General features: G+C 47.1%; 2 protein-coding genes across 6 annotated transcripts in view; both read left to right on the plus strand.

Annotated features, from left to right (window-relative positions):
* The window catches only part of usp48 (ubiquitin specific peptidase 48), a 30,921-nt gene extending 24,546 nt beyond the window's left edge, over nt 1-6,375 (plus strand). For 2 of the 5 annotated variants that reach the window (XM_026169165.1, XM_026169163.1), the window contains exons 21-27: nt 2,874-2,980; nt 3,070-3,177; nt 3,621-3,803; nt 3,887-4,012; nt 4,132-4,180; nt 4,266-4,292; nt 5,659-6,375. In XM_026169165.1, the coding sequence (XP_026024950.1) occupies nt 2,874-2,980; nt 3,070-3,177; nt 3,621-3,803; nt 3,887-4,012; nt 4,132-4,180; nt 4,266-4,292; nt 5,659-5,681 (623 nt within the window). In that variant the 3' untranslated portion in view covers nt 5,682-6,375. Of the gene's footprint in view, nt 1-2,873; nt 2,981-3,069; nt 3,178-3,620; nt 3,804-3,886; nt 4,013-4,131; nt 4,181-4,265; nt 4,585-5,658 lie in introns of those variants that run through there. The other 3 variants (XM_026169162.1, XM_026169164.1, XM_026169166.1) reach the window with 2 other exon arrangements.
* A 1,718-nt stretch (nt 6,376-8,093) lies between these two features.
* On the plus strand, nt 8,094-21,113 carry zbtb40 (zinc finger and BTB domain containing 40). Its single transcript, XM_026169172.1, is given in 13 exon segments — nt 8,094-8,225; nt 8,649-8,831; nt 9,144-9,568; nt 9,914-10,056; nt 11,209-11,422; nt 11,596-11,967; nt 12,665-12,871; nt 14,787-14,951; nt 15,603-15,817; nt 17,034-17,190; nt 19,150-19,261; nt 19,263-19,332; nt 20,393-21,113. Coding segments are annotated over 12 exon segments (2,445 nt in total). The 5' UTR covers nt 8,094-8,225; nt 8,649-8,679; the 3' UTR covers nt 20,606-21,113.
* The last annotated feature ends 351 nt before the right edge of the window (nt 21,114-21,464 follow it).

Here is a 21,464-nt window from a genome sequence, read left to right on the forward strand (position 1 = left end):
CATATAGAGCTGTGGATACTGCATGTGGACAAACATCTGAGGTAGAGCTGGGCGATAGAATGATAACGATATGTATCGCGATATAACTTTTACTCGATAGAGAAATTAAGCTATCGCGATAGACCTCGCCGCTCTTGTCCTCAAAAAAAAAAAAAAAAAAAAGGTCAGCCAATCCAAATTAAGTAGCGCAGAGCCGAACCAATCACAGCCGCAGCGTCACGTCGCGTGACTTGTTACGTACAGCACAAGTGCCAAGCCGCACGTGTGTTTGTTTGGGAAGCAGCCAGCGGGTAATGGAGGAAATGAGTGTGCCGACTAGAAAAATCAACCGAGCGTGACCGAAGAGAAAACAGATGATGGTTCCAACGCCGGAGAGATTGTCGAACGGAAGAGCCATAGAAGCTCCGTAGTGTGAAGGTATTTCGGCTATTTCAAGTCTGACAAAAAACAGAGTAGCTGCACTGTAAATTGTGCCGAAAGCAAGTCTGGAAATACAATAAACTGGTGCATGCGTCACACTGTGCGCCACGTTATTGTTTCGGTGAAATGAATTTCTACAATACTGTTAATTCCACTCTCTGCAGTGTTTAAATGCTTACATATACACACAGTTACTGTCCGTCCACTAGGGCTGGGCGATATGACCCAAAATTCATATCTCGATATTTTTTAGCTGGATGGCGATATAAGATATATATCTCGATATTTTTTTTTTAAAGCCATAAAGTTAGAACAAAAGGGGAGTTCTTAGTCAAAGCTGTGTCCCAGATGTCACACAGGCACTTTTATTAACATAGAGCAGATGTACATAAAATTTACTCAAAAATAAATTATGAGCATTTATTAAATAATAATGCTTCATAAATAAAAGAAAACAATGTTGTTTTTGTGCATAACAAAAAGCTCACAAATGTGCAGTCAAAATGTAAACTAAAAGACGAGCACAATAACAAAGACAGATTTCACAGCTGCTCTGTTCCCAACTTCTACTCTGTGACTGACAGCATTGAGTTTGTAATCCGCTTCGCAACCACGTCTCTTGGTGCCATTTATGGTCCTTATACACAGTAAGGTAATATTACGTTGAAGCACAGTACGTATCACTCCGCGAGGCTCAGCCGTAATGCTCCGACAATCCATCAAGCGGTGCAGCTCCGTAGCTTACCAAAGTCGTACTAAAACATTTTTGACAGATTGCTGAGCGCCGTGTTCCACATAAAATCGGTTCGCGGCCATCAAGCACAACCAGAATTCATACATAAGGCGCGCTGTCAACTTTTGAGAAAATGAAAGGATTTCAGTCCGTGCAGCACCTCTGGGCTGCATGGCGTTAGCGTGGTTAGCTCGTTAGCGTGGTTAGCTAGCTAACACGTTGACGCCGTCCAGCCCCACGCACGGGGCGATGCGCAGTAACTCATTAACGGAGATTTTCCGTGTCCATCTTGTCGCTTCCTGCAGGTGAAGCGATGGGGGAGGAGGGGGAGTTGTGTTCAGTGAAGGAGAGGCGAGGCCGAGTAACGTTGCGTAAAGACGAAAGTGGACAAAAGAGAGGCAAACTTGCGGCTCCACAAGTATAATTATAACGTAACATAGACTATATCGATATAAAGGATATGGTCACATCTTATATCTCGTATAAAAATATATCGATATTTTTTAAAAACTCGATATATCGCCCAGCTCTACCGTCCACACAGACGACTCGGTTCTGCTTCTATGCCCCAGCTTTGTTTACTTTTTCCCACCGAGGCTTCTAGACTTCTGATTGGCCAACATTTCTGCACGGTTAGGAATCTAGCGCCACCTGCTGCTTTGGCATGTTCATAGCAGCGTTTTCCTTCATTTCTGCCTTTATGTGTGGACGGGATTATTTTTTAAAACGAAAACGGAAAATCTCCGTTTTCAAAAATACCCGTGTACGTGTGGACGTAGCCTCAGTCTCTGACTGGAAGCGCTAATTCGTCATTCGGCTTTTGTCAGACTAAAGTAACTGTTAAAACTGTTTGAAAAGCTCAGCTATACAACAAGGAGAGATTGAGAATTTCCTTTTAGTTCTCAGTTTATTTGATATTGACAAAAGTTAGTCAGTTTTGTCTGTTCTTCTGTAAAACAAACTAAGATTTATTTTTAGAATTAATATTTTGTTTCTAAGTGGAATTGACAGTTTAGTCTGTTTTGTTTGTTCTATTTTAAAACTTAAACGCTTTAGCGGCTGCCTTTTGTGTAGTTTGCAATATTTGCCTTTATTTATCTGAAAAAGTCTCATGTTCCTTAAGTACATCTACCCTGTTGAACTTATTATGGGAAATAAATATTTAAATAAAAACAAGCTGCTGATTATTTCACATTTTACTTGTGAGCAACGGCACATTTAAATCTTACAAATATAGTTATTTGGCTGATATCGTGATAGATATCGTTATCGCCTGAAATGAAAAAAACATATCGTGATATGAAAAAATCTCATATCGCCCAGCTCTAGCCTGAGGTTTTCACAAACTGTGGATGCGTTACTCCAGATGCCCGATCTTTATCCAAGTTATCACATATTAGGTCACAAAAACGTGCATGAAAATGAGATCATTGAGGCAGTTTCATGTACAGAGTGCACCTCACATCTGGTTCATTCCACAGCACCTTAAATAAGGCAGGGCAGGCTATAATACAGGAACAGTTTAACCAGCTCATTCAGCTAAAGGACCAGTGAGCACTCGTGGTTGTCTGCCCGTCCAAAAATCACGACCCAAACTGTGCTGAAGGTCACATTGGTTGGTTCGTAGGCACAGTTCACCCGTGAGCCCGATCAGATACTTCATCAGTGATGCTCTGACTTTTGTCCTCGATTTATTTCAAATGGATGTGTTTGTGTGCAGATCTGTGTTGGGAATGCAGAGAGAGCTTCCTTTTCCAGCAGCAGAGGGACCTCAGAGAGTATACCCAAGCCACCATCTATATACGCAAAGTTATTGAAGACAAAAGAGTAAAGACCTTTTACCTCAAACTTTTCACAGCTGCTGCGCTGACTGTGTCTAACAGCCTCTCCTGTCACATTTATTTACCTGTGCGTAGATGATAAAGGAGGCTGCTCCAGAGCTGAGCGTCAGCAGCTCTGAAGCAGAGGAGGAGAAGGAAGAACATCCCAAACTGGATGGTGAGAAAGACCCCGACTTCAGCCAGGTAACCACACAAGCACCACGCGTCTGCAAGAGAAAGGTCTCAGTAATTACATTCAGTGGCAGGACGTCTCGGCTCAACAACGAGCGATGTCGTCAAAGCTGTCAGCAGAGAAAGGCTACAGCAGGTTCTCTGCACTAACACGACTGAGAAATATGAATGAACCCAGACAAAAATATCTCATTATAGTGCAAGTCTGCTAAGCAGCTACAAGAAATGTCTGAGTAATGATGCTGCTGCTAAATCTAGGAGTTTGTTTTTACAGTCACTTCTGCTGTGACGGCTCTAAAACCTCACGTGACCTTGAAGAAACCCATTTAGTTTGCTAGTCCTTTGCTAGCAGCACGCACAGATGTCCCTGAGTCTTTTGGGGGGGTTTCCCCTAAGACTTGTATCTTTGACTCAAATTCATCATCTGTTACAAATGAAGACTTTGTTTCTTTCAGTCACAGGACGGTGCAAAACGGCTAAAGTTGAGTGACAGCAGTGTGTCCACAGCTGCTGCTGGTGTTGTGACCAACGTGGCCAAACCAGGTGGAATCAGGAGGAGCACCCGACACAGGAAACTCCGAGGAGAGAAAGCGCTCATCGTTTCAGCTAATCAGACTCTGAAAGAGCTGAAAATACAAGTGAGGAATTCAGATTATTGAACACAAAGTAGTGAGTGGGCCAGTTTGACCAGACTAAATCCACTGTGCCTGTCATTGTCCAGATCATGCACGCCTTCTCTGTGGCTCCATTTGACCAAAATCTCTTCATTGATGGAAAAAGTCTGACAGATGACTCAGCCACACTGGGTAGCCTGGGAATCATCCCGGAGAGCATCATCTGTCTGAAGGTACACATCACAGTTTCCTCATCCTGACACAACAATCGCTAGAGCGATAATCTGACGTCTACAGTGGGATCCCGTACGTTTTCCTTTTCCTCCAAATATGTTCTGTTGTTTGGCTGCAGGCTGATGAGCCAATAGCAGATTACGCTGCAATGGATGATGTCTATCAAGGTAAGTAGGCCTGTGTTTGCTTCCACTACAGCTGGATTAAAAGAAGGACTGCTTTCTTAAATTGGCTGTTCCTCTTTGTTCACAGTGAGAATGCCTGAGGAGGGATTTAAAGGTGAGCATGTTTTACTTCAAACATAATAGTGGTGGGTCACAGTGTAGGGCACAGAGCCACTGCAGCTGGGATATGGAGCAGGTGAAGGAAAAAAGTGAAATACGTTAGTTGGAATGACACCAGTAAACTCTTTCTTACTAACAAGCCCAAATGTTGGGAATAGGAACCACATGTGGGCTGTCCCAAGTTCTTTGTGTCTGAAACAGGCTGTATATACGTCCTCTGTCTAATAGCTGCAGGAGAGCCACAGGTAGTGCTGGCTGTAGGTCAGGGGTGGGCAACTCCAGGCCTGGAGCGCCGGTGTCCTGCAGGTTTGAGATCTCACCCTGGGTCAGCACACCTGAAGCACATGATTAGTTCATCACCAGGCCTCTGGAGAACTTCAGGACATGTTGAGGAGGTCAGGGACACGTCTAAAACCTGCAGGACACCGGCCCTCCAGGCCTGGAGTTGGACACCCCTGCACTGACTGGATCCCTGGCTGCTCCAGTCTGCATGCCAAAGTATCCTTGGATACTGAACCAGCTGATCGGAGTATGAATGTGTGTGAATGCATAAGCGCTGCTGCTGTATAACGAGAGACGACGTGTTTGTTTTCTAATGATGAGCGCTGTTACAATCCCAGCCTAACCCAGCGTGTTATTAAAGACAGGCCTACCCGCCTCAGCAGGCAGCCAGTGTCCTTGTTTTCCCAGTCCCATCCACAAGTTGGCAGCAGCAGAAAGCATAAAGTCAAGTCTAATGAGCTTGGAAAGCTCGTTGAAGACGAGAAGCTTCCTCAGAACTGAAGAAGCTTCTCGGATGAGATCTTAAAAACGTCTTTGAGAAACTTAAAGAAGTCCAGACGCTTTTCTCTCCAAGCTCCTTGGACTATGAGGACGTGGACGACTGAGATCCTTCACAGACATAAACCCAAGGACTCACAAACAGCTGGTGTTAGGGCTGTGCAATGTGACCAAACTCTCATATAAGACATTTCTCATCCTGATAACCACACGTCACAAAGTAGTGCTTTCACTGTAAACTCTGTGATCTCGACCTGTGTGAAGTGTTTCCAGCTGGGCGTCGAGTGTGTTGGCCCACGCATGAAGCTAACATGTTTAGATGTGAGTGTTTATTACACGGCGTGCTGCGGGGGAAAGCCTGTTCTAACGTTTGAGTCTGAGCTTTATTTGGAGCAGCTGACGGCTCTTTCTCGTACTGTCACGTGATTCTTGTGGGGGCGGTAGAAGAGAAAGAAATATTGCCATAAACTGTATTTTGCCACGATGTGTAGTTCATCATATCACTCGTCATACAGACCTGTGACACAGCGTGTGACCGGACAGTGTTTGTATTTCTTTCTAATCACTGTGACCTCCTCTAGGCACCGGGCTGCTCGGCCACTGAGGACAGCTGTTTGTAGCTGTGCTTGAACTGGAACGATGACGGATGGAAAGTTTAAAAAAGCTTGAATATGTTGTGTCCATATAAATAAGCTCTTAAATTTGTTCTGTACTTTGTTTTTCTACCTTTTGAGTAGGCTTTCTTTGATAAAACTGTGACTATGTTGCAAAGTTCCTCTACATGAGGTTGTCTGGCCTGTGATACGAACGTTTGTAAAGAAAGCAGGTTGGAGACGCTGCACTCTGAGACCTGGCTTCAGCTCAGATCTGCTGTGGGTCAAGAAAATGTTTTATTTTTCAATCTTTTAAATTATGACAGAAGACAAATTGAAGATGATGCTCTTTCTTTCTGTTGTGTGTAAGCTTATCTTGTAACTGCAGCGTTTTCAGGTTTGTCAGAAGAATGCACTAGTTACTGTTAATTATTGCAAATATACTGGCTCATAAATCTTAGAACATGTATTACCTCCACACAGTCATTTTATATATACATATATAAATGTATATGTATGTGTATATATAAGCATATGTGTGTGTTTGTACACACACACTCGATGTGGCATTTGCAGTTACATAGCTACAAAGTATGGAAATCATACGCTGGAGAGAATGAAATGGTGAGAAACAAATGTAAGCAGTGACACGTTGTCTTCTTTTCACTGTTATTTCTTATAAACAATAAAGTTATTTTCAAAGCACCCTGCCTTCATAATGTTGAGTTCATTCAGGGCCTGACACGTCTGTGTCAGTTCATGGGATACTTGCTGATCAGTGTTCACTAACAGCAAATGAATGAACTTGCTCCAGGTTGCAGCAGCAGGTCGTCTGCGATCATATCGTCCTGTTCCGAGCATGGTCTGTTGTTACCTGGCTGGACTGCATCCCTGTGGTCTTCCTCTGTGGTCTTCCTCTCCTCCTGCCTGGCAGCAGGTCATGTATAAACCATGCCAGCCGCGCCTCTGTCTCCAAACTCCCGCCTGTGCTGTCCCTTTCATATCTTCATCACTCACTACAAGCATCTCACGCCCTGCAGCTCCGCCTCTCGTCAGTGCTGCGTCTCGGGCCCAAACATCAGAGCGGCTCTCGCTGCCATCTTGTAAACCTTCCCTCTCAGATATTACACCAACACCTCTCCACCCTACCTGCACCTTCACCTCCTCTCTTGTGCACTGTGCCAGCGTTGGGCTTTTGACACCAGGAATTTAAGCCTGCCCACATTCACTACTTCCAGTTTCACCTTTCCACCCGCCTCATGTTCTTTTACCCATTTTCATTGGTCTTTCTGTACAGACACTGTAGCTCAGTGTAGCTCAGTGTCTGTGGGTATCACAGGCCATACAGACTTCATCTGTTACTCCCACCCTCACTTTTCTGTGCTTCCTAACTTCCTCACACAGCATCACGGGTCTTGCCTCAGCTCTATTGTATATTTTCTGTAGATGAGACGGTGCAGCAGCTTTTTGTTTTCTTGATACTTCTGCATGAATAGAAAGCAAATATCACATTTACTACAGATGTCCAATAAGTCATCTACTACGGCTGCTCATTGGATCAGACATGGTCTCAGTAGTTGAAACCTGCACCGTTATTTTCCTGTCAAAATGTTCTTGTTATCTCAATTCTAGTGAACCACTGAACTAATGAGTTCTTGAACTTGGGCCGAAGATAACTGAAGGACTCTTTGTTAAACTGTTGTTGTCCTAGTCATGCTTTGGTTTGCATCGAGTGCTCTCTGAAACATCCCACAAATGCAGTGAACTGAGAGGAAGTCAGAAATGTTCAAAGCAACAGTCGCTGTGGTGAACATCGAAACCAGCGGTGCGCAGCCTCTTGTGCTCCCCGGACGGTTTAACGTCAGACCGTCACGGAGCGGCCTTTAAGGTGTGGCGGACAAATGCAACAACAAAACGATACGACCGAGAGAACCGCGGCGGTATTTTGTAAATATAACAGTAAACGTGAATTCACTGTCTGTTAGCAGCGTGCTGCTGAAACGCGCCAACACTGACGGTAACGTCCTCTCTGCCCCTTAATGCTCTCTGGTCGCTATAGTAACGGGTACGTATTTCTTTCAAAATAAGACGCACCCACAACACGACAAACCCCCTGGAAACCAGACATTTCACACCCGAGCTTCAACTCTCGCGGCCCGGTGCCAAACGACTCACGGACCGGTACCGGTCCAGTGCCCGGGGAACATCCGCTGTATTACGAATATATAACAGATTCTTGTTCCAGGCAAAAGCTTTTATGTATTTGTCGTTAATTTAATAATTTTGAGAGAATATATTTGTAATGAACTGTGGAGCTGTTGTTTGACACGAGCCCACACCGCACGTCCCTGAATGACTGCTCCGGTGAAGGCCCAACGGTCATACAAACAGATTTAAAGCGAACCGCTCGCTGTGATGACACTTCTTCAACCGGAAGTGTCGCAATTTGTTCACGTACTGCGTGTCGCCATTTTCAAAACAGTTGAGCTTTATTGCGCACGGCAGAATTGTTCAGCAGAGAAGTTTAAATAAAGACTCGGATTGAATAATTCAAGGTACAGCCCTTAGTGATGGTCTGGGGTTTATTCTACTGGGAGCGCTCCTGTATCGCAGCGTGCTTCACTAATATTACAGGAACTAGTTAGCTTCTCTGGAGCACATTAGCAACCTTAGCTAGGCTACAGCTAGTTACATTCCGGTAAACACTGTTTAAGAAGACTGAACGTTAGTTGCTGATAAGACACCACGCGTTACCGTGTCCGGCATCACGTGGTGCTTCATACACTAGTTGATGTTGTAATAAAAACATTAGCTTTTTACACAGTAGTCGGATAAACTGCAGCTTTGTGTGAGTCTTTCTCGTGCTGCCGGCGCACAGAGTGAGTACGCTATAAACGCAGTTTTAGTGAAAAGTACCAGTGATGAGTTGTGATAATGCTGCAGGCCTGATTGTGTGTTTGGACATGAAACGATTACAGCTGTGGTTGGTGCAGTCGCCCTGAAACCAACATGATGGAGCTACCCAACTACAGCAGCCAGCTGATGCAGCAGCTGTGGGCCTTGAGGAAGGACGAGCACTTCTGCGACTGCACCATCTTGGTGGGAGAGGGTCGTCATCGCGCACATAAACTGGTGCTGGCTGCCTCCAGCATGCTTTTCAGGTAGACCTGGTGACTCTTCTGCAGTCACATATTTGGACCTTACAGTCGTTCATCTAATCTCAGCAGCGCTCCTGTGGAGTCAAATTCAGCTCATGAACTTTTAGTTTGGCTTTTTTAAAAATGTGTTTATTGAGGACCATGAAATCTAACACGTGAGTAAAGTTTATGAGCAGCTGTTACAGATGTGCTCTTTGTGTTTGCTCCCGTCATACTTTAATATTGATGCCAGCACGGTGTACAGGTGGCTGCTGCAGTCGCTGTTCGCTTTTATTACACTGCAGCTTAAAAGCAGAACGGTGCTGTCTCCGTCAGGTCTCTCCTGGATGGCTCCGACACCATCTCCATCGACACAGCTGTGGTTTCCTCGCAGGAGTTTGGCTGCCTCCTGGACATGGTCTACACTGGTAAACTGCCTCCAGGTAAACACAACGTCAGTCGCATAGTCGCCGCTGCAGACAGCCTGCAGATGTATGACGTGGCCGTTGGCTTTAAGCAAGTCCTCACCAGCCTGGTGAACCAGAAGCCCCCGGTATCAGTGAGCTCCGCTGTGCCACACCTCACCGTGACCGACAAAGCCCCGAATATGAAGCCTGAAGGCTCAGCCTCGCCCAGCAAGCACAACCCGTCTTCAGACGAGGCGGAGGTGACGGACGAGCTGAAAAAAGAATCGTTTGAGCATGACCGCGATGACGAGCCGGCGATTAAAAGGGCCCGCGTGGAGCTCCCTGACACATCAGGTCATTCTTATGTTTAAACCCGTAGTTTGGGGAATTTAATAGTGTGAGTCGATCTAGGAATAATTCAAATCACACGTTACTGGAAATAGAGTCTAAAACAGGCCTGGAGGGCCGGTGTCCTGCTGGTTTTAGGTGTGTCCCTGATCCGACACAGCTGATTGACCTCCAGATGTTCTCCAGAAGCCTGCTAATGAGCTCATCATGAGATTCAGGAGTGTTGACCCAGGATGAGATCTTAAACCTGCAGGACACCGGCCCTCCAGGCCTGGAGTTGCCCACGCCTGGTCTAAAATAGTCTCCCTACAATAAACAAGATAACAACTAGACTTTATTTTCTGTCCACAGGGCCCGAAGACATCAAATCCTCAGAAGGTGGCGACACGTCGGCAGCCAGGCTGTCCAGCGAGTCTGGTCTCCTCGCCAACACGTCGTCTGTTGTGGAACTGCTGAGCCAAGCAGCAGAGAGCCTGACAGAAAGAGAGCGACAGGTACAACAGGAAGCCCTGGTTCTTCTACAGTTTGACTCCATCTAATACCACCTTAGCTCACGGCTCGGCTACCTTTAACACCCAAAGAGCCGTTTGGACCCGGTTTCATAAAAAAGCCACCGAGCTGCAAACACATCCAAAATGAAGATGCCCCTGTAAATACTGACCTTTGACCTTCATGCTTTGTAGAAACAACGACATACAAAGTGTTGCTTATGAAACACATGAAGTGCTACAGAGAAAACTACATTTTCTTTATGTACTAAAATACTAACAAGAAACCAACACAATAACAAGCTGGAAGGATTCACGTAGCAAACTAACGGTCATCTCGCCTCTGAGCCTCCTGAGCCTCTGAGCCTCGAGCTGAATTTAAGAAATACATTGGAAACAAATCTCTGTGTCACTGAAAAATATCTGCATCATCATAAATATTAATCTTACCTGGTTAACGGGACGATGGGAAGTTCCCGCTGTCGTCTGTGAGGCGTGGGTGGAGAGCAGCTGCTCACCTCCGTCTGTGGAGCTGAGGATCCACACGTTCGTGTCGGGATGCCGTTGCACGTCTCGGTTACCTCAGCATCACTGCAGTTATTCTCAGTGACAGTGGCCTCCTGAGGTGAAGTGTGGCGCTCGTTTGACCGACGAAAAATAATCAAATATCATTTAAATTTCATATTTCAAGATCACAGTAATCTCCCAGTGTAGAAGTCACTAACACTAATAAACACGTTTCAATTAAACACTATTCATTTATTTAATGTATTCATTGTCCCAGGCCCCGCGTGGCTCCAGAGCCGCGGGTTGAGAACCCCTCCCTTGCACGTTGTTTAACATGTTTGAGCCCTGAACAGTAGCTCTCCAGGCTGTCCCCCTTTGTTGGACAGTGTCAGGAATCACTCGAGCACAGTTGTGGCTCCACATAGAAGACGACCACAGTAACCGTGTATCTCTACGTACTGGAGCCAAAAGCACATTTCTGTTCCCATTTCGCTGACCGCACCACCTCATGGTCAGCGTACTGTGAGCGCACAACTCGCTCTGAGCTACAGCTGTGACGGCTCCTGGCTGTAGCTCGAGGGCGCCATCTACTGACTGGAAGGTTGCTGCTGCTCCACAATTTCATTTTGTTTGCACTTTGTGCTCTCTCAGGTTGTGTGTCGGTGCTGTGAGGAGGCTGATCCCAGCTCCGTGTCGGAGAAGCTGATGAGTAAAGTGAAAGAGGGTCAGATCGGAGAGGAGGGGCTTATCAAGCTGCTGCGCACCGCCAAGCAGAAAGCTTCATCGTCCTGTCCCACACAGCTGCTCCCTCTGCTGGAGGAGCTGGAGAGGAGCGTACGGCAGCCCGATGGCAGCCACACTGGAGGTAAAGACGAGCACCGGGAGTAACATGAAAGACGATGTGTAGGTCTGTCTTCATTAAGGACAGCTCGGTATTTATATACATTTGTGTCCGTCCAGCAAATGGACAGGATGTGATAGGAAGCTTTTTTAGTGGATGTCTTCTACGTATTTTGAGTCTGTCGTCCATGTTTGCAGCTGACTCAGAGCAGGAGAACAGGAGTGAAGATCGTGTCCAGGAAGAAGATGAAAACGGTGACGAGGAGGAGCAGGAAGATGCAGCTGTAGCAACCGAGTGTTCCCCTCCCTGCTCCTCTCCTGCTTCCTGTCACGCCAAACCTTACTGCTGTCACTGGTGTAAGAAGAGCTTTGATTACAAGTGTCGAATGCTAGCACACATGAAGCGCTGCTCCATGTCCCAGGAGTGTGAGCAGCAGTGTCCCGAGTGTCCTGAGAAGCTGTCTAAGCGGGCCCTGCAGCGCCACCGGGCCGAGGCTCACCGCAGCGCCACGCGGGTCAAGAAGAAGGCGGCCTGTGACCTCTGCGGCCGCACCTTCGCCCACCCGTCGGGTAAAGTCACGTGACATTAAAGCAAGATTATTGATGTGATCAGTGTCTGTGCTGGAGCAAACGGCGTGCTGATCTCACAGCTGTTCTCAGGCTGCATCCACAGTGTTGGTGTTTGATAATGATCAGAGCAGGAACCGTCGATGAGGTACTGACGTGTTTCTTATTATGGCTTCTGGTTTCAGCATTTACTATACAGAAGCGTCACAAGCAGTAACACTACCTGAATTATCAGGTAAATATGAATGTAATGAAAACATGGGGCTGCTGGTTTAATCCCAGTCAGAGATGGAAGCTGCGAGCTGGCAGCCAGCACTGCTAGCTGCTGCTGTGCTTCTGTTTCTTTTGTTGAGTGGAGTATAACTTTGTGCTGCTTTACATTTGATGTTGCTGCTAGGCTACAGTCTAAATCTCAAAAGGACCTGAAACAGGTCATTTCACCAGCAAAGAAACCTTCTAAGGCAGGAACACCGTACCTGACAGATGTGTGGTTTCCCCGCTGTGCACTCGACTCTGGTCAGCACAGCTGCAGTGCGTACAGCGTAGGCAGCAAACATGTGCTGCCGTGTACAAAAGGACCGTGGGAAAGATCACATGTGTCGTAACATGAACTCTGAGCTCAGTTTGGGGCCAGCTCGCGCGTCACAGCACAGCGATCGTTTCACTTTGTTCCATTTAATGAGTGCTTCTCATTTCTTAGGTATGATTTACCACAAGCGCACTGAGCACTTTGAAGAGAAGCCGTTTGCTTGTGATGAATGCGGCGCGAAGTTTGGTGCAAACTCATCTCTGAAGAATCACATGAGGCTGCACACAGGGGAGAAACCCTACCACTGCAAGCACTGTGACATGAGCTTCAGCGTGGCTGCTGCACTTGCATACCACACCAAAAAGAGACACTCTGAGGGTAAGACACACACACACACACACACACACACACACACACACACACACACACACACACACACACACACACACACACACACACACACATTTGGGGTTGTGTGATATACAAGTGGTGATATGTGTCTTTCACGTGTAACAGCTTGTCACTGATACAAGAACAAAACAAAGGTTCAACATCCAGGACAAACCAGAGAGATAAAGTGTTGAGACTTCAAACCCACAGAGTTATGATGATGATGATGTTATTGATAGGTGACACACCTATCACCAAGGAAACCAAGGGGAGAAAGAGAGAGGAAGGAGGGATGGCACAAAGCGTGGAGGTTGAAAAGCTCCGTTTGGCTGGCTGTGATATCCACCTTAGTGGTGTCAGTGTGGAGCTGTAGAGTCCCGCGCATCATCACAGTGCACCAGTATGGTTCTTTTGTTCCAGTTGAGGTGACTGTGCTGTTGTAGTGGGCAGGGCTGTGGTCATTACTTTTAGGTCTGTGTTTATTAAAGACAGTGGGCGACCACTGCAGGGTTAGACTGGGTTTTAGGAGAGTGTTACTGGGAGACAGAGCTCAAAGAGCAGCTTTAAGCCTGAAGCCTTTTCCAAAAGCATGAATCAAGGCTGAGCTGGACCCAAGGACCTGTGCTACACAGCTCGTTTGCTTCATCTGGATTCACCCTGACATGTCCATCAGGTTCTGACTCTGTAAACCAACCCGGGGTTTCCCCTTCACGTCCACATGAAGGTGTGCTGTCGGCAGGATCGGGCTAATCTAAGAGATCCCGTGTCACAGATCATGTGACTCAACTGGTGATTCAAATCTATAAGGAACATAGGAATATAACAGTAAACTACAAGGTTGTATAATTATCACATTAAAAAGTCTGCTGTGATGCTGCTGCTGGAGGTTTGTGTTGCTAGAGAACAGCAGGAAACAAGGATAGGCTTGGAGACACTGGTTCCCACTGGAGACACTGGTTCCCACTGGAGACACTGGTTCCCACTGGAGACACTGGTTCCCACACAGTGGGAGGACGTCACTGCCTTCAAAGATGAAGCTGAAGGATCACGCTTCAGATGAATCTTGGATGGATTTGTGGAAATTTGTTGAATAAAGTTGAATATAAAGTTAGAAATAAGAAACACACCAGCACACATGACAAAAGAAGAGGAATCTAGTGGTGGTGGAATAGCTGAGGAACATGGAGCGCTTCATCGGCAGTCACACTACCTGGAACAAGCCTTTCCCAGCAGAAACACAGGCTGAAGACTGAAATGCTTTCAGATGTTTGTAGAATTTGATGAATGAGCTTAATGGTATAAGATCAGCAACCAGCCAGCTGAAGTGTAAAAAGCAGCAGTGGTGAAAAATGTGCTAAATGAAGCCGACAAAGTACCTAAACAGAGCTTCATTTGGTGAAATGTGCAAAACATGACAAGCAGAAGGTGCTGCGGTTCATCCAAACGCAGAGAGGCAGCTGAGCAGGCAGCTTATAACCTCCCGTGTGACACAAACACACAGGAGGCTGATGTGCGTCGCAGCCGCGCTGAAGACTCGAGCGTACAATGCTTTTTAAAAGCAGCATTTCAATAATAATCCTGCAGAGAAGCTGAGAGTCGCACAGACGCACAGAGGTTTGTGCGACTCAGCTCGAGTCTGTGGACAACAAAACACAACAGCGCAGCCAAACTGGGCAGTTTCCAGTCTGGCTGTGCTGTTTTGTACTTTTCTGCCCACCTTTAAGGCCTTTGGGTCTCACTGCATCTGTGTGATGACGGCGCGGCGGCGAGCCAATCAGAGGGTGTCCTGGCTCCTCCAGGCTGTTTGCTGTGCAACACCCAGAAACCAACAGCGTGCACAGATGCAGTATTTCTATCATGCAGCATGTACAGACAACATTTGTGTGCTTCTTTGATTTTCCAGGGAAGATGTATGTGTGCCAGTACTGCAAGGCTGTCTTCGCCCAGTCCATAGAGCTGACGCGTCACGTGCGGACGCACACGGGAGACCGGCCCTACGTATGCCGAGAGTGTGGCAAAGGCTACAGCCAGGCCAGCGGGCTCACTGTGCACCTGCACACCTTCCACCGTAAGAACGTTTTTGCAGTAAAGTTTGGAAATCTGCGTTTACATACTGGCTTCTCTGACATATGAAGGACTGGCACTGATGATCCATACATGCAGCTGTTTTTGGGGTGGGGCACTTTTCATTTAACAGCCATGTTGTCAAAGGCGGACGTGTTCCTGTAGCAGCTTCAGGCCGACTGCACCTGTACGTCCCAGCTGATCGCTGCCCTGTGACTATTACTGACACGTCAGACGTCGTGTCTTCAGCCTCGCAGACGACCTCTCAGGTCCTGCCGGGGCCTCACATCTCACCAATGCCAGTAACAGTCTCATATGTACTAATGGTGTGAAACCCAGTAGAAGCATGGATCAGATCTGCTGCCTGGGTCTTCACAAATCACCTTCATCATCACACTGCAGCCGTGTTTCCCCACCTGATGGAGCCACGGCACGTAGGTGCGCCGTGGCTCCATCAGGTGGGGAAACACGGGTGTAGCTGCAGCCCGACTTAAACTCGTGCCAGTTATCAGAACACATCATGAAGGGGTTGCACCAAGGTTCAGTTTCCTTTCCTTACTGGGAGCAATGGGATTCTTCAGGGAATGCACCAAACACTGTGGTAGCTTGTGTGTGCTGGTCAGGTTTCAGTGACGGTGTGTTTGCTCTGTGTCAGACCTGTCGGAGCCCCACGACTGTCAGAAGTGCTGTCTCAGCTTCTCGTCGCTGGACGAGCATCGGCAGCACATCCAGGAGTTTCACCCCAAGGAGTTCCACAAGTGTCCCACCTGCAGTAAGCTGTTTACCAGCGCCGCCCTCCTGGACAAACACAAGCCCACGCACACTGGGACAAAACCCTTCAGCTGTGATCTCTGCAACAAGTCATACCAGGTACACCGAGCCAGTTGGACACCGTGACGACTCCATGTTTGTAAAATGGTAAATGGTCTGTATTTATATCTGGTTGTTCAGTGATGACGTGACGAATCCTACTTCCGGGCCTAAAGTAGTCTGTGTTTAATATGGCTTTTGTGTTGTTAACATGTTTAATGTTATGTATTTTCTTCTATTTAATCTCAAAAAGCTCCTAAAACAGTCAGTGATCACTGTTGACCTCCCTCGGCTTTTATTACCGCTAATCATTTATTTAAGCTCAGTTTTTAAAACCTTAGGATGTAACTACAGCCCAGCCCATGCAGCAGTATATGAATCACTAACCTCGTATTGTGGATGGATTATCTCAGTTGTTCTCCTGGCTGAAGTTTGGTCCTTTTACAGCATCCTGCCATGCGATTACATTTGTTCCTGACCACCGAGAACACTCACGTTAACTTTTATCGAGTGGAAAAAAAGTTAGCTTGTTTATATTATGCTAACATAGCTGTGTCGCTAGCGGTCACGTAGCACATCATTATATACCAGCTAGCCCAACTTCAGTAACCCTACAAACGTCACTGCTGTTTAGTTTTCTGTCTTCATTTATGCTGGAAGTGATAGCAGAGCTGTACGTTTTAATTTGTTTCCAAAACCCCGCAGTCAGGACATGCTATATTGTATTTAGATAGAAGCTAGCGAGCTAACTCCCTGCTAACTTCTAACTCCGTTAAATGTCATAAATTCCGTTTTCATGGATGCCTGGATGTTAAACTCAGTTGTTACACCTGGTAGAGCAGAACGCTGATCATTTTATTAAAGATGAAAGACTTTAGACAGTTTTTCAACTCTCAGTAATGCCATAGTGATCGTTTGATATATGGACCTGCAGCGGAGTTTAGGCCCAGACACGGCTAGTGACGTCAGACTGAACAACCGGATAGCGCTTTACTAGTCCCTAAGGACCCCAAAGCGCTTTACGCTGTCAATCGATGCGTGGCTTCACCAACAGTGTGTTACAGATTGTGTTACCGTGCGTGGCTGAGGATGGGCTCAGTGCAGTGTGTTGGATTCATGTTTCAGCTGTGGAGGCCTCTTAGACCCACACAGGACAGTATTGGGCAACTTGTGACTGCACAACTAAACGCACACATTCATGTGTCATCTTCACGTGCATTCACACACATGTGTGCTACAGAGTCTGTGACATCTCTCAACCTTTCTTTTGCCATAGCAACTGTCAGGACTGTGGTACCACAACAGGACTAACCACCCTGATGTGTTTGCCAACCACACCCGGCAGCTCAAGAACCTGGTCCAGTGCGATGTCTGCTTCAAGTTCTTCCCTAGTTCTGTCAGTCTGGCCAAACACCAGGCTGCTGAGCACCAAGGTGAGCGCCAGCCCCGCACTGATGCACTGTCCTGTAACAGCCGGTCCTGGACGTGCACCGTCCTTCACTGGAGCTCCAACAAAAACACAATCTGTCTGTAATTCAAAGACACAATAATAATAATAATCTCTGCGTTTGCAAAAGATCCCAGAGAGTACACTGTACAGCTGTCAAACAGCAGAGGGCATGTCCACCATTCGTTTACAGATGTAAAAACACAAATATTAATAAAACATTTATTTCATTTGTCTTTAAAATCTTAGGCCTCCTGTTGCAGTGTTCTCTGTAATCGTCTGTGTGCAGACTGACCGCCTCTGGCCCTGTGTCAGTTTGTTCAACTTTATTTACACAGCACCAAATCACAGCCACAGCCGCCTCGAGGCGCTTTATTTTGTACAGTAGACCCCACAATAATACATACAGAGGAAACCCAACAATCATATGACCCCCTGTGAGCAGCACTTTGGCGACAGTGGGAAGGAAAAACTCCCTTTTAACAGGAAGAAACCTCCAGCAGAACCAGGCTCAGGGAGGGGCGGGGCCATCTGCTGTGATTGGTTGGGGTGAGAGAAGGAAGACAGGATAAAGACATGCTGTGGAAGAGAGACAGAGGTTAATAACAGGTATGATTCAGATAGCTGGTGCTGGGTCTGTGTTTCCACGAGCTCGCTGCTTTAGACACTTACTCCTCATGAAGAAAACAAGACAGTCGGTGTCTGCCACAAAATGACCCGACGACGGCCTCACAATATACAATAGTACCTCCCCTCGTGACCCCCCCTACAAAGACAAGGCTGTGCGTGTGTGTGTGTGTGTCTCTGTGTGTGTGTGTGTGTGTGTCTCTGTGTGTGTGTGTGTGTGTGTGTGTGTGTCTCTGTGTGTGTGTGTGTGTGTGTGTGTGTGTGTCTCTGTGTGTGTGTGTGTGTGTGTGTGTGTGTGTGTGTGTGTGTGTGTGTCTCTGTGTGTGTGTGTGTGTGTGTGTCTGTGTGTGTGTGTCTCTGTGTGTGTGTGTGTGTGTGTGTGTGTGCTTCACCACAGATAACACAGTGAGGCCATACAAAGGGCAGGAACCAAACAGGGGAGGTGTGATCATGCTCCCCCTGCACAGAGAGGCTGCAGAGGTGGTCCGGGACAAAGGAACGTCTTGATCCTACAGCTTGAACTCAGACCTTACAAACTTAAGAAGCACAAGGACAACATTCAACAATTAGACTGAACAGCTGGGGTGGGCAGTGAGGCGGATATACTCGATGCTTTCCACGTACGATGGTTAAAATGATCATAACCATCGAGTAGAAGTTGCCATGGCAATATTAAGCTGTCTGCATGCAATGCGAGTTGATTTTCTCCCACACTCTGTGAATGCATCATTTATTCCCCCCTCCCTACCGGAACGTTTCCTCATTTTCTGCAGGACAAATGCAGTGTTTTAAACGTGTGAACGTCTCCCCACAGAACAGGATGAATCCACCAGCTGTGACACCTGTGACTGTTCCACGCATACCTCTGGTTTCTGTACCTGAGGTCATCTCATGTTATGAGCACCTTATTATTTCAGTAGTTTGGTCTCATGAATCCTTGCTGTGATTGTAGTTAAAGCTCAGTGTTGCCCACAGAGTCACAGTACAGTCACTGTGGAAAACCTCTGTGTGCACCTGGTGGTTAAAACAACACACGTCAGTTCATATAACGGCGTGGTCGAGTGAGTGTACCACTGCGGTTGTAGGCCCTGTGTGGTTGAATAAACACTTGTTTGTGGAGGTTATGGTGTACTGTGAAATGGCCAAAGAAATACTGTGATATCAGTGTCACCCAGGCCTGGCTCCAGTCCCCCGTGACCTGGGTAAGTGGATGGTTGGGATTTCCTGTGTTAGGTCTTAGAGAGGCAGCTGGTGGTTTAATGAATCACAGCAGCAGCTCCTGTGCTGTTGTCACTGACCCCGAGTGTCTGTGCTGCAGGCTCTGTGGCTGTGCTGGGTGGAGATGAGGACATGCAGGAGAACATCTGCACGCAGCATATCAGCAGCGAGGCATTCAGGTGCTCCTCTCAGCTTAAGCTGCAGGAGCACCTGCTCCTGCCATGTGGAGACACGGCAGGAGCAGGAGAGCCGGGAGGAAGAGCAGGCCTCCACCTCCGACACGGTAACAAGCACATCACACAGACGTACAGATGAAGATGAAATAATAATGTCCCGTTCCTGGCTGACAGCATGTGGAGTGAAGAGTGTCCTGTATTTGTCGAGCTTTGAGGCTCATCAGGATGATGGTGGAGTACAGTTTGTTCAGCTCAGGTGCATCCTGGGAGAATTTGCAGCATTTACTTTTCAAACCAAGCTGAATCAGCGTATCTGACCAACCACATCGCTGCATTTGGCTCAAGTGAGATAGTCAAATAATGCTGTTTTACCTCAGACACACAGCGGGACGCCGCTCTGGGCCATGATGTCACTGCCGCCTCAGTGTGGTCCCAACACGACATCCTGAAATACGTAAGCAGCCGTGATCCAGCTGAAACTCCTCCCTGCATGCAACGGGACTCTGTTGCTCTTCCTGTGTACAAACATGCTGACTCGATGTTTCTGCAGCAATGAGTCGACTGGTTGATCCATGTGCGCTGACGTTTGTGTGGCTGATGAACGGATGACCCGATCATGCAGTCACACTGCTCCACTGTGCTGTGTGTTTAGCTTTCTAATATTAATAACAACAGTAACACAAAACTGTGATTGGTTACAAGTTTGATATGATGCTTTCCATTCATGTGTTTCCTGCACACTGTAACCAGAATGTGCCACAGACCAGTGCCCCAGAGTACAGGGGGGCCGTTTCTATGGATACAGCGTAACAACATGGGGACGGTTGGTGATAGTAACGCCTGTTTGTGGCACATTAGTACATGTGAGGGGCAAACTCCTCCAGGTGGGCGGTGACCATGGCCGTTTAGAAGTCGGCCATCTTGGATACAACTTTAGTTTTTCAGTAGGAAGAGGGTCATGTGACACATCAGACTTATTGGTAATGTCACAAGAACAACAATGGTGTGCTTGGTTTCAGCTTTCAGAGCCTTTCCTGAGTGTGCGTGAGACGAGCGCTGGTTTGTCACTTCAGACGTACACAACTAAAACAAGTTGTGGGTTTACTGCGTGCAGAAAAGCTGGAAACAGTTTAACCTTTACAAAACTATCTCTGTCTGACCCCACAGGTGATACCAGCCAATCCAACAGGGAGCAGACAGGAAGGGGCGGAGTCTGAGGAGCCAAGGCAGCAGGGGGTTGGTCAGCAGGTGTTTCTAGCTCTGGCAGATGGGCGAGAGGTGAAATCATCAGCAGAGCTGGTGGAGGTGAACATGTACGACCTTCTGAACAACTCTGTGGCCTTCATCTGCGAGGACAAGCCAGCAGGCGGCGACTCTTAGCCGACCCTTTGGTTCCCAGCGCCACAAACACGCCTGCAGAAAACATCAGCAACACTGGCTGCTGCGCTCGTCTGTCCCACAGTCCCAGCTGATGACAGCCCGACGTTTTCAGTCTGCTCATGATTCACGGACACGGTGCAAGCATAGGTTTGTGTTGCTTTAAAGACATGACAGCAGTGCTGCTCTGTGGCTCTCAGCACTCAGATCTCTGCATGTACAGGTCTGCATTGTCCCTTAAGCAGTGGGAGCATTTGTTAGACTCCAGGCGTGGGACTAAATCACCAAACCGTGAAAGTTTATGGTCACTGTGGACTGGTACCTGTGAACGCTAATAAACACGAAATACCTGACGCTGCTCTGTGGAATGGTTCCTGCTGTTGCACGAATAAAACGACTGCATTTAAGATTTCTCACATCAAATAGTTCTCACCTGTTTATCCTGTTCAGCGGTCAGTATTAGCTCACAAACGATCGTTAACTGCAAATAAAGAGAGATGTGGCTTTATTACAGATGTGTTCCCTTATTTATTACAGGTCCACAGAAGCAAAGAGCTGAGAGGGTCACATAAATACAAACACCCACTGTGGTCAGCTCATGAACAGCAACCCTGAGACAAATCCACGCCCAGCTAGTTATCCTCACCCGCTCTTTGAGCTCGAAATGAATAAAATCCATGTTTTAGGATAGACTGTGCCGGGAAAGGATCGTCTCTAGACTAGATGTGATCTTTGGTTTGTCCTTCACTGAAACTGGAGTTCTCACAAATAGAAGACGAGTCTGTATTTGACAGGTTGTGTTGTTGTATCAGACACAGTAAGAAAGACCTGCCTGCTGTCTCAATCACTGCAATCAGCTTTT

Source organism: Astatotilapia calliptera, chromosome 5 (assembly GCF_900246225.1).
Source record: "Astatotilapia calliptera chromosome 5, fAstCal1.2, whole genome shotgun sequence".
Classification (NCBI taxonomy): Eukaryota; Metazoa; Chordata; class Actinopteri; order Cichliformes; family Cichlidae; genus Astatotilapia; species Astatotilapia calliptera.